Source organism: Telmatherina bonti (assembly GCF_933228915.1).
Source record: "Telmatherina bonti genome assembly, chromosome: 23".
NCBI classification, from domain to species: Eukaryota; Metazoa; Chordata; class Actinopteri; order Atheriniformes; family Telmatherinidae; genus Telmatherina; species Telmatherina bonti.
Window position 1 is genome coordinate 26,759,476 of NC_136632.1, and position 18,192 is coordinate 26,777,667.

Below are 18,192 nucleotides of genomic sequence, written 5' to 3' on the forward strand. Positions count from 1 at the left end.
TGTTCTGAATTTTTGCACTTTGAACGTCAGTGTTGGGCGGGGGTCATGAAGAATAAAAGAATAAAGATGGTGAATACTTAATTTTTACTTTTTTAAAAATTTATCAATCAACATTTAAATAAGAAATCAAAGCTTTTAAAGTTTGACAAGGTGAAAGATCATCAGTGAAAAACTTACCTGGTTTCTATAGTGACCACTTTTCATCATATTTATCACAAACAGGCATAAAGAATCACTTTATCTGTAAATAACATTACATTTAAATGAGAAAAGCTGATGTTTATAGAAGTAATCTGAATAAATCCGATTCACACGACTTGTAACAGTAAAACTGAGGAAAAAAGATGCTTTAAACATGTTAAACTTTCTGTTCTAAACATGTTGGCGTGACGTTGTGAGATTTCTGTCATCTGTTTCTTCTCCTCCGATGGAAGGATGAATAAAATCTCTGGTGAAGGAGCTAAAAGGCGACGCTGCCACATGAAAGCAGCACTTTTCTCTCTTCCAAAGATCCAGTTTGAAAGGGACCGGATCAAAGCCGGCTCTATTTTTACCGTCTACCTCTGCTGTGGATGCAGCTAGGTGTGCTGCCGTCGCAGCTTCGGGCCTATTTATAGCCTCCATCCAGGCTGTTTGCAGTGACTCAGAGCTGCTGGCGTTGAGGAGGAAGTCCGTGAGCGATTCTCGAACCGACGGGCAGGAAGAGAGACGTACAGCTCAGAGGAAACAGAGGAAAGACTCAGTCTGGGGATGGACACGAGACAGACAAGCCACGACGGACAAAAGAAAGGGAATTTTGCTGGAAACTAAGGAATTATTTTATAACTAAACATCTTCAGTTCTTCCACACAAACTTCCTGAAAGAGGAAACAAAGGAGAGAAAACTTCACATCAGGCTTTAAAGAAGGAAACACTAAACAACTTCTTCACCTCTGGCTCAGGATTATGGTGGAGCCTGACCTGTCTGAGGATCTGAAGGATCAACATGCTGAGATGTAAAGTTTACGGTTTCTTCAGCTGCCTGTGGGTCACGTCTGTGCTGCTGCTGCAGGTCAGTACCGTCGCCCCGCAGAGCGCCGAGGACGGCGCGTAAAGCTCCTACTCTGCTCCGAAATGAGCAGAATGAAACCTTCCTCTGCTGTAGCTGCAGATGTTTCAGGTCTTATTTAAATGAAACTACTGTCTCATGCTGTCTGGACAGGGCATGAAGGCTCTGGATTGTTGTTGCTTTAGCTCGGAACAACAAGGTCCGTACCGACGTCACATCCAGATGTTGGTCAAGTGGCATTTTCTTCATTTAATCCATTAAGTCTGAACATACACTTTCCCAGGACCGCAGAAAATGTAGCCAGAGTCGTACTTCGGCTGTGTACCGTGTGAAAACTAGTAGATTAAACTCTGAAAGGACATGTAAACACATGAAATCAGTTTGACTGACAGGAACATCATCCGTTCCAGCCTTTTCTACGTTTTAGTGAACCTAAGACCTGTTTTTCTGTTTTCACGATGCACCCAAAGCTTCACCTTCACAGCTGCCAGACTGCATGTGTAATCCTGGTCTCTACAGAAGGATGTGACACATAGGACTCTGCAGACATGTGGATATCCACATGTGTGTTACTGTGTCAAAGTAAATTCTCCCGGAACACAGTTAAACATGTCAATGTTTATTTCCTCCCAAAGAAAAGCACATTAGTCAGTTAAACCCGGAAACTGTAGCTCAGCTCAACTAGGACAACTAAAGTAACCCTAGAACGAGTAAAGTAATCCCAGACTGAGTAAAGTAATCCCAGACTGAGTAAAGTAATCCCAGACTGAGTAAAGTAATCCCAGACTGAGTAAAGTAATCCAAGAACGAGTATAGTACTACTAGAACAAGTAAAGTAATCCTAGAACGAGTATAGTAATCCCAGACTGAGTAAAGTAATCCCAGACTGAGTAAAGTAATCCCAGACTGAGTAAAGTAATCCCAGACTGAGTAAAGTAATCCAAGAACGAGTATAGTACTACTAGAACAAGTAAAGTAATCCTAGAACAAGTAAAGTAACCCTAGAACGAGTAAAGTAATCCCAGACTGAGTAAAGTAATCCCAGACTGAGTAAAGTAATCCCAGACTGAGTAAAGTAATCCTCTGACTGAGTAAAGTAATCCAAGAACGAGTATAGTACTACTAGAACAAGTAAAGTAATCCTAGAACGAGTATAGTACTACTAGAACGAGTAAAGTAATCCCAGACTGAGTAAAGTAATCCCAGACTGAGTAAAGTAATCCCAGACTGAGTAAAGTAATCCCAGACTGAGTAAAGTAATCCAAGAACGAGTATAGTACTACTAGAACAAGTAAAGTAATCCTAGAACGAGTATAGTACTACTAGAACGAGTAAAGTAATCCCAGACTGAGTAAAGTAATCCCAGACTGAGTAAAGTAATCCCAGACTGAGTAAAGTAATCCCAGACTGAGTAAAGTAATCCAAGAACGAGTATAGTACTACTAGAACAAGTAAAGTAATCCCAGACTGAGTAAAGTAATCCCAGACTGAGTAAAGTAATCCCAGACTGAGTAAAGTAATCCCAGACTGAGTAAAGTAATCCTCTGACTGAGTAAAGTAATCCTAGAACGAGTATAGTACTCCTAGAACGAGTATAGTACTACTAGAACGAGTAAAGCACTCCTAGAACGAGTATAGTACTCCTAGAACGAGTATAGTACTCCTAGAACGAGTATAGTACTCCTAGAACGAGTAAAGCACTCCTAGAACGAGTATAGTACTACTAGAACGAGTAAAGCACTCCTAGAACGAGTATAGTACTACTAGAACGAGTATAGTACTCCTAGAACGAGTATAGTACTACTAGAACGAGTAAAGCACTCCTAGAACGAGTATAGTACTCCTAGAACGAGTATAGTACTCCTAGAACGAGTATAGTACTCCTAGAACGAGTATAGTACTACTAGAACGAGTAAAGCACTCCTAGAACGAGTAAAGCACTCCTAGAACGAGTATAGTACTACTAGAACGAGTAAAGCACTCCTAGAACGAGTATAGTACTCCTAGAACGAGTAAAGCACTCCTAGAACGAGTAAAGCACTCCTAGAACGAGTAAAGCACTCCTAGAACGAGTATAGTACTACTAGAACGAGTAAAGCACTCCTAGAACGAGTATAGTACTCCTAGAACGAGTATAGTACTCCTAGAACGAGTAAAGCACTCCTAGAACGAGTAAAGTACTCCTAGAACGAGTATAGTACTACTAGAACGAGTAAAGCACTCCTAGAACGAGTAAAGCACTCCTAGAACGAGTAAAGCACTCCTAGAACGAGTAAAGCACTCCTAGAACGAGTAAAGTACTCCTAGAACGAGTATAGTACTCCTAGAACGAGTATAGTACTCCTAGAACGAGTATAGTACTCCTAGGAACGCTGCTAGCTCGCAGATGGACATTCAGCTCCATCTGAAGGATTTAGTGTTATCTGGACGAAACGACATTCCCGTCGTGTCTCCTGTTCTGTTCAGGATCTCTCGTTCTGGTCCTCAGGACCTTCTGTCCTGCACGTCTCCGATGTTACCCGACCCCAGAACATCGATTCACCTCAACTGACCTCATCGAAGTGTGTTAAAGTAGGAAAACCTGTGAAGCATGCAACACTGAGCTAGAGTACAGTGATGGACATGGAGCCAGTAGTCCTCATGATGGAGAAACATGATTCTGGTCTGGTTCTGATGCTCGGCTCCCCTCGTGTTGTTTCTCTTTACTAACCAGGTAAACCATTAAGAACAGATTTATGTTTACCATGTTGGCCTGACCAGCAACAATAACACTGACTTTTACTGGTTGGAGAGGTCTCAGAGGAGAGACGGGATGAAGACCATGCTGGATTAGCCGTTGTTAGGGGAGATCAGACAGTCGAGACCAGAGATCCCCAACCCTGGTCCTGTAGGACCAGAATCAGGTGTGTTCCCTGCTGCAACACACCTGATTCAGATCAATGTGTGAGTCTGAGTCAGGTGTGTTGCAGCAGGAACACCTGGACAACCTGCAGGACTCCGGTCCTCCAGGACCAGGGTTGGGGATCCCTGGTCTAGACCACCCACCTCCTTGTTTTGGACCCCTGTCCCGACCTTGAATCTGGCTGGAAAACCTCCCGGTTCCTTCGCCATGGAAACAGAAGTTGCAGGTTCAAACATTCCTGCATGACGCGTGGAAAACCGTCCCATTTTCCTCTGAATGCATCAGCTTGGTGGCAGGAAGACCTCCAGGCTCCTCTGAGACTCCAGCAGAGGAACGGAGGACTCCACGTCTGGTCCGGTTCACTGATCAGACTGCTGGTGTTCACAGCGTTCATGAAGCGCTGCTTCGCCTGCTTTAGGTTTACTCATGACTCATGCACTGCAAAAACTGAAATCTCAGTAAGATTAAAAATCTTAAATTGACGACACATATGCTTATTTTTTTTAAATGTAAGATAATTCTTAGTTTTTATGCCAGAGAATTCCTCTTGTTTTAAGAGTATTTTTTACTTGTTTTGGGAATTCTTGACAAGCTTGTTCTGTTGGCAGATAATTTATCTGATTTAAACAACATTTACCTCATTTTTGTATCATTTTTTCTTGTTTTTTAAGGCTGAGTTTTTGCAGTGTATCGTGTTGTACTGCAGTACTGTAGTAGTTTATAGTGTTTTGTGAATACTGTGACTTTAGCAGCTTAGACACGCCTTCCTTTTCTCTCTCTTCAACTTCTTCTTTTCCTCTTCCCCCTGCCAGGTCCATCCATATCAAGACTGATGATGATCACAATAAAACATAAGAATAATAAAAATATTCAGATTATCAAGAGCAGCTTTATACATGAGACGTCTGCCTTGACGGAGCAGATCTGTCTGGAGCTCAGATTGTTGTTCTGTCTGCTGAGACGCCGGACAGGAAAGACAAAGTTTTCCTCCTGTCTGAGGAGTGTGTGATGCTTCATGTTCCTGATGTTTGTGTTGCTCCTCCCGTCAGGATGTGGACGCCACCCCTCAGGACCACGCCCTCCCCTGTAACGTCTCCGTATCTGAACCAGAACCCAGCCTGGACTCGGTTTCGCTGACTGTGAGCACATCTGGACACGACTGCCGCTTCACTGTGACGTCTCCAGACGGAGAAGCTGCTGAATGTGGAAGGAGTGGCGGAGACGATGCCATGGAGCGGGGAGAGGATGAGGAGGAGAGGGAAACCATCCGGCTGCTTGGAGACGAGCGAGGAAACGGGAGCACCACGGAGGTCTTCAGCTGCGTGCTGGACCACCTGGAGCCTGGAACCGCCTACCAGCTGCAGGTCCGCCTGCAGGGAGGCGGGGAGGCTGCAGACGTCAGCGTGCACACCAGTATGTCCAGTAAAACCCAGTCAGACTGAAAACTCCCAGCATCTCATCTGCTCGTCATTCATTCACGTCTTCCTGCTACTATCTACCTGCTCTCCTCACTGCAGCACCTCCACCTCAGCTGCATCCCAAACCTCTTCCTGCTACTATCTACCTGCTGTCCTCACTGCAGCACCTCCACCTCAGCTGCATCCCAAACCTCTTCCTGCTACTATCTACCTGCTGTCCTCACTGCAGCACCTCCACCTCAGCTGCATCCCAAACCTCTTCCTGCTACTATCTACCTGCTGTCCTCACTGCAGCACCTCCACCTCAGCTGCATCCCAAACCTCTTCCTGCTACTATCTACCTGCTCTCCTCACTGCAGCACCTCCACCTCAGCTGCATCCCAAACCTCTTCCTGCTACTATCTACCTGCTGTCCTCACTGCAGCACCTCCACCTCAGCTGCATCCCAAACCTCTTCCTGCTACTATCTACCTGCTGTCCTCACTGCAGCACCTCCACCTCAGCTGCATCCCAAACCTCTTCCTGCTACTATCTACCTGCTCTCCTCACTGCAGCACCTCCACCTCAGCTGCATCCCAAACCTCTTCTTGGCTTTATTCCAGCCATAGAGGATCATTATTTTCCTGCTTTTCTCATCACTTGTTGATCTTTGGCTGCTCCTGATTGGACGTTACCGTCAGTTTAAGCTCTCTGATTGGTGGAAAGTCTGACAGGAAGTGTCTTCATCAGAGGTCTCTTAGCAACATGGTAGTGATGGTGATGAAGATGTGATAAATACTGGTTTAAGTTTATTTGAAAGCTTTTGTTTGCAGAAGTTTGTTTTGTGTTTAACTGTTGATCAGACGTGCAAAGCTTCAGCAGGGCTGCAGAGTTTCTCTGTTTGTCAGTGATGCAACGTTTACCTGCGGGAGCTTTCACAGCTGGACGTTAACCGATGGATTCGCCCTCTAAAATAATCCTCTCTTGTATCATAAGTTGTCATAAATGTGCAGAAAATATCAAGCAAGAAAAATATTTTTCTACTTTATTTTCTAAACCATCTTCAGTTCTAATCATAGATATTAAATGTAATTTTCTCACATTTTTACCCTGTAAATGACATGTTTTAGTCAAGGTGCCACTCAGGTTTATCGTTTTATAACAAATAGTTCCTGCAAACTGGATTATTGTTTGATATATGCAACCTGCTGTGTTAAAAACACCAAAAATCATTTAAATACCTCCTTTTCAGACATGTTCTCTAAAAGTTATCATTTTTATTTTCCAGAAATACTTCTCATAGTTTCCTAATTTCTACCCTAAACCCCCTCCTGTATGCATTCCCTCGCTCTGCTTTACATTTACCATGTAAATATAAAGTATAAATACACAGAGCAATCTAACAAAGTTTAAATAAACTAGAATAAATATATAAAAACATAAACCTATTACCTTTAGAATTAATAAATTCAGTCATCAAAAGGTAAAAAAAAAATGTAAAAATGATCACAAAGTACATACAAATAAATACAAATATACTGGAGTTTTGGTCAGTATAATTTCCTTTTACATTAAATAAATACTTATAAATGTATAATAAAGCAAAACATGAGATTTTTAGATGTTCTTCTATCTTTATATTCAGAAACCTTGTTGAGTATTTTCTTCTTCAGGAAGTTCCCTGCTTGTCTTGTCCAGGAGCGTGTTGAACCGTTTCCACATGTGGTCATCAGACAAAAATGAGCTTTTTAATCTGGTGATTAATTTAGTTTTTCTGTGATTGACGGATTTTCCTTTAAATCAACCCCAAAATACTTCCATAAAAACTTTGTTGACCAGAAGTAGTGAATAAAAGCCGGTTTGGGTTGGACATGTGTGAACGATGGCACCAGATTGGTGGGGGGGGGGGTAAACAGGTTTACCTGTTCTCGTTTTGCTTCACCTGTTTAAAGTTTTGGGAGGAAAAGTACAAAACATGGCAGGAATTCAACTCATAAAGCGGATAAATGATCTGAGGAGTAAACGGGGGGCAAGCCCAACTCCCTTCTTTTGTTTCCATCATCGTTTGAAGTGAACGAAGCCCCCCCCCCCCCATTGGTGTTTGTGTGTCTGGGAGTTAATGTCATGAAGCTTCCCTCTGCAGCTCTGTGATTAGCTACAGGAACCACTGCCCTGCTGAGGGAGCGCGATAGAGCTGTAGGACATGTGGTGTGTGTGTGTGTGTGTGTTGTGTCTCCACGCTGGCTGACCTCCAGAACAGAAGTTGGACCGTCACCATGTATTTCCACGGCGGGCAGAGCTCAGGGTTCAGCCATTTCCTGCCTCCATTGTTTCTTTGTTCTGTGGGAAGAACTGGGAAAGGGCGTGTGTGTGTGTGTGTGTGTGTGGCGTTGGGAGGAAACCGGGTGTTGCTGCGCCCATTGCAGTCCTGACGGTAACCTTCTCAGCAGCTACAAAACATTCGCAGTGGAGCGTTGCTGCGTTCTTATCGGCGGAGACTCGGTCCACCTTCTCCGCTCCGGAGTCCTTAAACCCGATCCGTGTTGCAGCCGTCATGTCTGACTCGCGGTCAGCAGGAAGGGAACGCCGTCAGGACGTCTGACACGCAGCAGACTCTGAAACACCAACAACTAAACATGCTCAGAATTCCCGTTTCTCTAAAATGGGATCAGAAGATGTGAATGAAGGAATTCCAGAATAAAAGTTCCTGCTGGACTGAAACTAAATCTGGATCATCTCATGTCTGTCCATGAGGGCCTGCAGGTTTTAGATGCTTCCTGCTCCAACACACCTGATTCAACACCTTACTTAAAGCTGATTTTAACTCCTGTTAAAAGGGAGTTTTTTCCTTCCCACTGTCGCCAGTGTGCTTGCTCAGGATGGGAGATTGAGTTGGACTCAACTCAATCTGTTGGTTTCCTTATATAGGCTGTTATGAATTGGCCTTCATTATGTTTTTTCCTGTCTGTAAAGCGTCTTGAGATGGCATTGCCATGATTTGACGCTATATAAATAAAGTTGAATTGAACATATCTCCTCTCCAGACATATTGAGCCATTAGTCTGGTTCAGGCTGGAGCTGGAAACCTGTAAAACCTGCTGTTCCCACCGGTCCAGGAACTGGAAGTGGGCAGGCTGCTTTAAATCTAAACTCCTCGTTGATCATCTATATACTTTATTTTTAAGTTTATCAATAAATATTTGTTGGTTTTTACAAACAAAAATTGTTTGCTGATTGAAAAAAAAAAAATGGTTTCAACCAAGTGGCAACCTCCAGCGGTTAAAAGTGAAGTCTATGTGGAAGTGTATAAAACTGCAGTTCCCCCTTCATCCACTAGGGGCTGCAAAATAGAGCAAATCCCCATAGACTCCCATGTTAAAAAGACCAACTTCACAGCAGAAATAAACATGTTTACAGCCTGGTTCAAAAATCCATTTTAGGTTTAATAGATCAAGTTTACCTTCATAACAACTGTGGGGAGAGTGAATTTATTTCTAACTCACCCGTTTTAAAATAATTTAATCTCGAAGTTTGGCATATTTAGGGGCGTGTCCTTTTGATTGACAGGTACCGATCTCTGGCTTCAAGTCAGATTTTTAGCCAGTTAACAACGTGACTTAGCTTTAGCCCGCTTACCTCCGTTAGCAGGTTAGCTCCCATTATCTTGGGGTTAGCTTGTTAGCTTTTAGCTACAGAACGCTTGGAGTTCGCTCGATGTCAATCATCCACCATGACGCTCACAGCCCCCCTCTCAGCTCCACCTCTTTGCCCATATTAGTATTTTCCAGGCGAGACGACACACATGCCCCTGCCAAGATGGCGATGGTAGGAACCGCCCACCGAGCTTCAGTTTAGCTCTTCAGAAACCTACGGGTGACGTCATGGAGGCTCCGCCCATCTTTATATACAGTCTATGGTATCAACCAAAGTTTTGATTTATTTTTGCCAAGAAGAAGAGAAGCACGTTTCCCACGATGCATCACCACATCGAACCGCGCCGCCTGGAGACCGGACCTCTCCAGGCCGACTCGGGTTCCTCGCAGTCCGTCCTGCAGATCCTAAGTCCTGCGGTTTTTGACTAAAGTGTGTTGTTCCAGATAAAAGCAGCTGTTCTGCCAAATGTTTTAGTCGTAGCATCTGCTGCCGAGGACAGCGCGACTTCAGAGGGGAATTCTGTACAGCTGCTTACTGTTCTGTAAAGATGCTTACACATCTTTATCCTGGAAGGGTTTTGACCAATCCCGTGCCCATTTTGTGTGTTGCGCCATCCTCAGCTGGTAGTTTGGTTGGATGGCTGGTGTCTCTGTCCAGTGAATTCAGGCCAATCAGAGGGATCTGCTGAAGCGTATGTGACCATACGCTGACTTACAACGGGTTGATCTCGGACCGCCTGCTTGATTTTATCAGGAATCTGACATTGGACCTGAAACAGGTGGATGAAAAGTTTCCTGATGAATAAACAAACTGCAGGTCCATGTTAGCATAGCGGTTAGCTTAGCTTTGTAACTGGGAGCTGAACATGCAGTAAAACAGTGGGACTGTTCCTTTAAAGTGATTTAAATGTTTTGAAGCTGAAGTTCAGGAAGACTGTAGCAGGAACAGGATCCGTCGCCTCCATCTGTGGCCTTGCTGTCACAACGAGAGCACAGTGGGAGGTGTTTTCTCACAGTACCTCCCACTGTGGGCTGACAGGTGTGTTTGTTCCCTGCTTCAGACTCTGGTCAGACGATATTATCAGAATGCAACTTTTCCATTTCCAGAGCCTCACCGGGACAAATCCACTGGGACAAACCCACCGGGGACAAACCCACCGGGGAAAAACCCACCGGGGACAAACCCACCGGGACGAATCCACCGGGACGAATCCACCGGGACGAATCCACTGGGACGAATCCACTGGGACAAATCCACCGGGACAAACCCACCGGAACAAATCCACTGGCGGAACAAATCCACTGGGACGAACCCAACGGGACTAACACACTGGGACAAACCTACCGGGGACAAACCTACCGGGGACAAACCCACCGGGGACAAACCCACCGGGGAAAAACCCACCGGGGACAAACCCACCGGGACGAATCCACCGGGACGAATCCACCGGGACGAATCCACTGGGACGAATCCACTGGGACGAATCCACTGGGACAAATCCACCGGGACAAACCCACCGGAACAAATCCACTGGCGGAACAAATCCACTGGGACGAACCCAACGGGACTAACACACTGGGACAAACCTACCAGGGACAAACCTACCGGGGACAAACCCACTGGGACAAACCCACTGGGACAAACCCACTGGGACAAATCCACTGAGACAAACCCACCGAGACAAGCCCCACCGAGACGAATCCACCGAGACAAGCCCCACCGAGACGAATCCACTGGGACAAACCCCACCGGGACAAATCCACTGGGACAAATCCACTGGGACTAACACACTGGGACGAACCCACTGGGACGAACCCACTGGGACAAACCTATTGGGAAAAATCCACTGGAACAAACCTACCGGGACAAACCCATTGGGTCAAACCCCACCAGGACGGATCCATTGGGACGGATCCATTGGGACGGATCCATTGGGACGGATCCATTGGGACGAATCCACTGGGACGAATCCACTGGGACAAATCCACTGGGACAAATCCACTGGGACAAACCCACTGGGACAAACCCATTGGGACAAATCCACTGGGACAAACCCACTGGGCAGAACTCACTGGGACAAACCCACCGGGACAAATCCACTGAGACAAACCCACTGGGACTAACACACTGGGACGAACCACTGGGACAAACCTACCAGGACAAACCCACCGGGACAAACCCCACCGGGACGAATACACTGGGACAAATCCACTGGGAAAAACCCACTGGGACTAACACACTGGGACAAATCCACTGGGACAAATCCACTGGGACGAATCCACTGGGACAAACCCATTGGGACAAACCCATTGGGACAAACCCACTGGGACAAATCCACTGAGACAAACCCACCGAGACAAGCCCCACCGAGACAAATCCACTGGGACAAACCCACCAGGACTAACACACTGGGACGAACACACTGGGACGAACCCACTGGGACAAACCCATTGGGAAAAATCCACTGGGACAAACCCACTGGGACAAACCTACCGGGACAAACCCACTGGGTCAAACCCCACCGGGACGGATCCACTGGGACGAATCCACTGGGACAAATCCACTGAGACAAATCCACTGGGATAAACACACTGGGACAAATCCACTGGGACAAATCCACTGGGACAAACCCACTGGGACAAATCCACTGGGACAAACCCACTGGGACTAACACACTGGGACGAACCACTGGGACAAATCTACCAGGACAAACTCACCGGGACAAACCCCACCGGGACGAATACACTGGGACAAATCCACTGGGAAAGACCCACTGGGACGAACCCACTGGGACGAACCCACTGGGACGAACCCACTGGGACAAACCCACTGGGACAAACCCCACCGGGACAAATCCACCGGGACAAATCCACCGGGACAAACCCACTGGGATAAACACACTGGGACAAACCCACTGGGACAAACCCACTGGGACAAAACCCACTGGGACAAACCCCACCGGGACAAATCCACCGGGACAAACCCACTGGGATAAACACACTGGGACAAATCCACTGGGACAAACCTAACGGGACAAACCCCACCGGGATGAATCCACTGAGACAAACCCACCGGTCTCCGCCGAGCCACATCTCTTCTGTCATCAGGTTGTCAGGAACGATGCTGTGTAACTTGGTGGGGTAGATTTTGATGGAAATCTTACCATTTAGGTGATCTCTGGAACTTTTCCAGGCGTTTATATCCCGTCCAGCAGGTTTATAACTCAGTTACATGCAGTCCAATCCACTTTACGTTTATAAAATGTGCTATATAAATATATACAATACAAAATGCTGCACATATTAAAACACAAAAAAAAGGTTGCATTACTAAAATATCAATAAATACAAAGTAATAAGCTTAAAATTAATCATAATAACTGGGTAAAAACCAATAAATAAGTGAATAAAATTAAATAAAATCAAAGACACAGAGGACCACAGTGTCAGAAGCCAGAGAATAAAAATGAGTCTTACGATGAGACTCAAAACACTCCAGGGTGGGGGCCGTTTTGACATGGGGGAGCGGGGCATTCTACAGTTTCTGAGGCCCCGTCCCCCGAGTTTTAAGCCTCGTCTTCAGGACCATAAGCTGGAGCTGGCCTTCTGACCTCAGAGTTCAGCGGAGTATAAATCTGGATAAGGTCAGAAATGTATTTAGGGTCCTGTCCGTTCAACGCCTTAAAAACAAATAAAACCTTGAAATCAGCTCTGAAACCAACAGGAAGGCAGTGCAGAGACGAAGAATCAGGGAGATGTGCTCATGTGTTTTGGTTAAGAGGCGCAGCAGCATTCTGGACTAACTGCAGTCGATAAACTGCTCTGTGATTAATTCCAGAATAAAGTGCGTTGCAGCAGTCCAGAAGCAAGGAAACAAAGATTTAACTTTAGCTAAAAGGATAAAAACTACATTTACAACTGCATTAACTTGTCAAGTTTAAGACCTGAGTCCATCATCATGCCCAGGTTGGTGGTTATGGGTCTGAGCGAGCGGGCCGGGTCAGACATGTGTAGTGTTCCACCAATCAGAGAGCTTTATGTCAGGGGAAAACACTGATGGTTGTGTTGGTAATAAATCTGTTTCTTCCCCTGGTTGGTGTTTGTGCTGCTCTATCTGCTGACATATTCATTCTACATGATTTCCTCCTGATAATCTGACGGCTGAGGCGGTTCTGAACTGGTTCTGAACCGAAACGGGCTGAGACGGCTTGAAGTTTTAAGGGTCAGCAGGTTGTTTCTGATGGATCGTGTGTTTCCTCAGAGCCGTCAGCGGTGGTCGGCCTGGCTGTGACGTCCAGGACCTGCAGCAGCCTCGGCCTGTCCTGGCAGGCCGGGTCCGGCAGGACGCAACGCTTCAGGCTGCAGCTGTCGGACCAGTCCGGTACGTCATCGGCCTGAAACGTTGAAACTGAAGTAACTCTGCAGGTCGTGTGACCTTTTCCTCTTCACCTCCGTGTCTGCAGGTCTGCTGAAAAACGCGACATTGGAAAGCACAACAACGCAACACTCACTGACCGGCCTGACGCCGGGGCGGCTGTACAACGTTACCGTGGTGACGGAGGCCGGCGAGCTGCAGAACAGGAGGACGATCGAGGCTCAGACAGGTAGAGAGCAATGAAACAATAAAAGGAGGGTTCTTGTTGTTTTTCTCACTGCGTCGCTGTTTTATGCTGAAAATTCCCGCTGGGAATAACGAAGCGTTTCTGCGAAGGAACGACTGGTTTGGAGCAGAGAAAGGCAAGGAGAGTGAGGAAGAGAGTGTCACAAGGCTCTGTTTTCTCTCTAGCGCCCTCTACTGTTTCCAACATCACCACCGACAACAACAGCACGAGCCTGTGGTTGTCATGGCAACATCCTGAAGGCGACGTGGACTCGCTCATCGTCACCTGCTCCCTCAGTGCAACGAAGGTCTGGGAGATGACTCTGCCTCCGGACGCCACAGACGTCTCCATCCACCAGCTCACTCCCGGCTCAGCCTATCAGGTTGCAGTGACGTCCCGGAGTGGCAGCCTGACTAACCAATCAGAAATCACCGTCAGGAGAGGTGAGATGATGAGACCAGTCTCCTCTCCATTTTCTCTTTTATTTCTCTCATCTGGTCGATTGTCGCGTCTCCAGCGCCGGCGCCACCGTCTCGGCTGTCCTTGTCTCCCTCGTCGTCCGGCGGCCTTGTCCTGACCTGGTCGCCCCCTGCTGGCCGCTGGGAGAACTACAGAGTGTTCCTGTTTGACGGTTCCCAGCTGTTAGTCAGTACCGCTGTGGACCAGAAGGCTGAGAACTTCAGCTTTCCCGGGACGGAACTAACACCTGGAAGGCTGTACAGAGCAGTGCTGCGAGCGGAGAGTGGAGGTCTGACGGCCGAGAGCAGCTGCGGCGGATCAACAGGTGAGATCAGAAAACTGAGCAGATGTCGGGACTTTCCGCCAGTCGCTGTGCAGTTGCCTTTAGGTACAACATGCAGCCAGCTTCCGTCTGCTGTGACGGTGACGAGCCCAACATGTTTTAGATTCTGCAACCAGAGCTCAGTCTGTAAACCAGGAGGATCCAGAACCCAGCGAGGATTAAAGCTTTTAGGAACCAAAGAAACCAACTTTAAAAGGTTTGAGCTGCTTCCTGTCCTCAGTGTGACCCAGCTGGGTCTCGTCCGGTTTGAGTCCGAGTCCAGGATGAGCAGGTTGCTGGTGGGCAGCAGCATGACGCCCTGTCAGATACCTGCCGGCCTGAAATGGTCCAACAAGAAGTTTACCTGGAAACATCCAGTTTCTAACCAAATACCTGCCTGTAGAATAAAACTCATCTTTCCGCAGCACCTGCGCCGGTCTCTGACCTCCACATTCGCCACACCGACGAGACCTCGCTCAGCGCTATGTGGAGCCACGCCCCCTCCGGGTCACGTGACAGCTACTTCCTCACCATTCGCCATGGTAACGCCAGGACTTTGTTTTAACGTGTAACAACTTGAAATCAAGAAAGGATGATGTATTTTCCTCTGATTCCTACCATCTCTAAGGAAACATCACCGTGGATACCAGAGAGGTGGAGCCGAACATGAGGGAGTGCACTTTCAACGTTCTCACACCTGGGAGACTGTACAGCATCACCGTGACGACCAGGAGTGGAAACCTGAACACGTCTGTGTCTGTGGAGGGGAGGACAGGTGAGCGGAAGAGCGGAACCTCTGGGAGGGAAACTGGAGCAGATTCCTGACGTTCCTGTCACACGTTTCAGTTCCAGAGACACTGAGAATCATCAAAATGAGCAGCTCGGGAGTGGACAGCCTGCAGGCATCATGGGAAAAACCGCCGGGAGACGTGGACTCGTACACGATGACCCTGCTGAGAGACGGGTGAGTCTCGAACCCTTTTCTGTCTGCATCTCTAAACCTGGCTTCTCTTCGAGGGTTCAGACCATAGACTGTATATAAAAGATGGACGGAGCCTCCGTGACGTCACCTGTAGGTTTCTGAAGAGCTGAGTTGAAGTTTGGTGGGCGGTTCCTACCATCACCATCTTGGCAGGGGCATGTGTGTTGTCTCGCCCGGAAAATACAAATATGGGCAAAGAGGTGGAGCTGAGAGGAGGGCTGTGAGCGTCATGGTGGATGATTGACATCAAGCGAACTCCGAGCTTTCTGTAGCTAAGAGCTAACCGAGCTAACCCGGAGATAACAGGAGCTAACCAGCTAACGGAGGTAAGCGGGCTAAAGCTAAGTCATGTTGTTAACCGGCTAAAAACCGCGGTTGTTCTACGTTCTTCTGACTTGAAGTGGGAGATCAAGTACCTGTCAATCAAAAGGACCCGCCCCTAAATATGCTGAACTTTGAGATTAAATTACTTTAAAACGGGTGAGTTAGAAAAAAATTCACTCCCCCCACAGTTGTCATGAAGATAAACCTGACCTATTGAACATAAAATGGATTTTTGAACCAGGTTGTAAACATGTTTATTTCTGCTGTGAGGTTGGTCTTTTTAACATGGGAGTCTATGGGGATTTGCTCTGTTTTGCAGCCCCTAGTGGATGAAGGGGGAACTGCAGTTTTATACACTTCCACATAGGCTTCACTTTTAACCGCTGGAGGCTCCGTTCATCTTTCATATACCGTCTATGGTTCAGACTGACATGCGATCATCAGAAGCTAAACTTTCTGTTTCCTGGATTTATTTATGTTCTCGGCTAATTTACAAAACATTTCCTGTAAACGTGAAGAAAATACAGGATGGTTATTAGTTGTTTTCTTTCACAGTGTTGTGGTTCAGAACCACAGCGTTGCTGCTTCTTCTTCTTCTCTGCTGCTGGTCGGTTTGACACCTGGCGCCCTCTACAGGCTGCAGGCAGCCACAGTCAGCGGGGATCTGCCGTCCAAAGCCGTCAGTCTGGAGGCTCGTACAGGTGAGACGAGTCTCAACTCCTACTTTGTTCCCATACAGCTTTCTCTATGTGTGTTATAAGACAGAAAATGAACTCACGAACAAATAAAGGTTGTTTTCCAGCAGAGGAACTTATTGTTCAGGCAGCGAGAAAAAAATCAGAAGACGTAAAACAAACAAACCTAGACAGACAAACTTATTTATGTAACGGGGTTTGATTGCCGGTCAGTTGGGATTTGATTGTGTCTGTAGAATATTCCCATGCTGGACTTCCATGTCGAACACAATCAGCGTCTGTGACAGGAAACTCAGTGAAGCAGTCGACCAAACAACCAGCAGAACACATCACAACATTTCCTCCTCTGCTGATGATCTGCTGGAACGCGATGCTTACTGGAAATATACCTTTGTTTTTGTGACTGATGCAGTTTTTATTAAGTCTGTATAATATCTGATAATAAACATTTCACGGTGTTTACGTCACTGCAGTTCAGAGCTTCATAAACAAACAATAAATATAAAATATGCTTTGTTTTCTAAGTTCAGTTTTTACTGGAATGAATTCAGTTATAAAGGAAACTAAATCCTCTTTCAATACATAGGCTTAATGTACGTGTGTTTATATTCATTCATTTACTATCCTAACCGCTGAGTCCGATTAAGGGTCGCAGGGAAGCTGGAGCCTATCCCAGCAGTCTTTGGGCAAAAAGCAGGGTACACCCTGGACAGCTCGCCAGTACATCGCAGGGCCACACAGAGACAACCACTCACACTCACTCCTATGGGCAATTTAGAGTACCCAATCAACCCAACATCATGTCTTTGGATGGTGGGAGGAAGCCGGAGTACCCGCAGAGAACCCACGCATACACGGGGAGAACATGCAAACTCCACACAGAAAGGCCACTGTCCAAACCTCGCCCCAGCCGAGGATCAAACCAGCAACCTGCTTGCTGTAGATATGGCTCCTCTTCAGTATCTTAGCTGTTCCTAGGACTGTGCTTTTCTGGACGGAGATGTCTGATGTCTCACCAGATATCTGTTGGAGCCACTTCTCCAATGTGGGGGACACGGCCCCCAGTGCTCCGATCACTATGGGTACTACTGTTGCTTTCACCCTCCAGGCCTTCTCCAGGTCTTCCTTGAGTTCTTGGTACTTCTCCAGTTTCTCCTTTTTCCTGATATTTCCATCATTGCGGATGGATCCATCAATCACTACGACTTTCCTCTGCTGCTTATCCATGATCACTATGTCCGCTTGGTTGGCCACATCCATTTTATCTGTCTGGTTCTGGAAGTCCCAGAGGATCTTAGCCCACTCTTTCTCCACCACCTTGGGGGGAGTTTCTTACTGGGACTTAGGGGTCTCCAGTCCATATTTTGCACAGATGTTCCTGTACACTGTGCCAGCTACTTGGTTATGGCGCTCCATATATTCTTTGCCTGCCAGCATCTTGCATCCTGCTGTGAGGTACTGGATTGTTTCAGGGGCTCCCTTGCATAGTCTGCAGCTGGGATCCTGCCTGGTATGGTAGATCTGGGCCTCGATCGCTCTGGTGTTCAGGGCCTGCTACTGTGCTGCCATGATTAGTGCCTCTGTGCTGTCCTTCAGTCCAGCCCTCTCCAGCCATGGATAGGACTTGTTTATATCGGCCACTTCGGTGATCTGCCGGTGGTACATCCCATGCAGGGGCTTTTCCTCCCATGATGGTTCTTCCATCTCGTGTTCCTCCAGACTCCATTGTCTGAGACATTCACTAAGTGCTTCATCCCTCGGTGCCCTCTTCCTAATGTATTTGTGGAGCTTGGATGTTTCATCTTGGAC

General features: G+C 46.9%; 1 protein-coding gene across 1 annotated transcript in view; it reads left to right on the forward strand.

The window, feature by feature from the left end:
* Nucleotides 1–758: 758 nt before the first annotated feature.
* Nucleotides 759–18,192, forward strand: part of ptprb (protein tyrosine phosphatase receptor type b) — a 42,940-nt gene continuing 25,506 nt past the window's right edge. Inside the window, exons 1-10 of the mRNA XM_079263461.1 lie at nucleotides 759–1,051; nucleotides 5,000–5,363; nucleotides 13,262–13,381; nucleotides 13,464–13,604; nucleotides 13,787–14,044; nucleotides 14,119–14,385; nucleotides 14,808–14,924; nucleotides 15,011–15,157; nucleotides 15,229–15,346; nucleotides 16,244–16,389. Of these exons, the coding sequence (XP_079119587.1) occupies nucleotides 986–1,051; nucleotides 5,000–5,363; nucleotides 13,262–13,381; nucleotides 13,464–13,604; nucleotides 13,787–14,044; nucleotides 14,119–14,385; nucleotides 14,808–14,924; nucleotides 15,011–15,157; nucleotides 15,229–15,346; nucleotides 16,244–16,389 (1,744 nt within the window). The 5' untranslated portion in view covers nucleotides 759–985. The remainder of the gene's footprint in view (nucleotides 1,052–4,999; nucleotides 5,364–13,261; nucleotides 13,382–13,463; nucleotides 13,605–13,786; nucleotides 14,045–14,118; nucleotides 14,386–14,807; nucleotides 14,925–15,010; nucleotides 15,158–15,228; nucleotides 15,347–16,243; nucleotides 16,390–18,192) is intronic.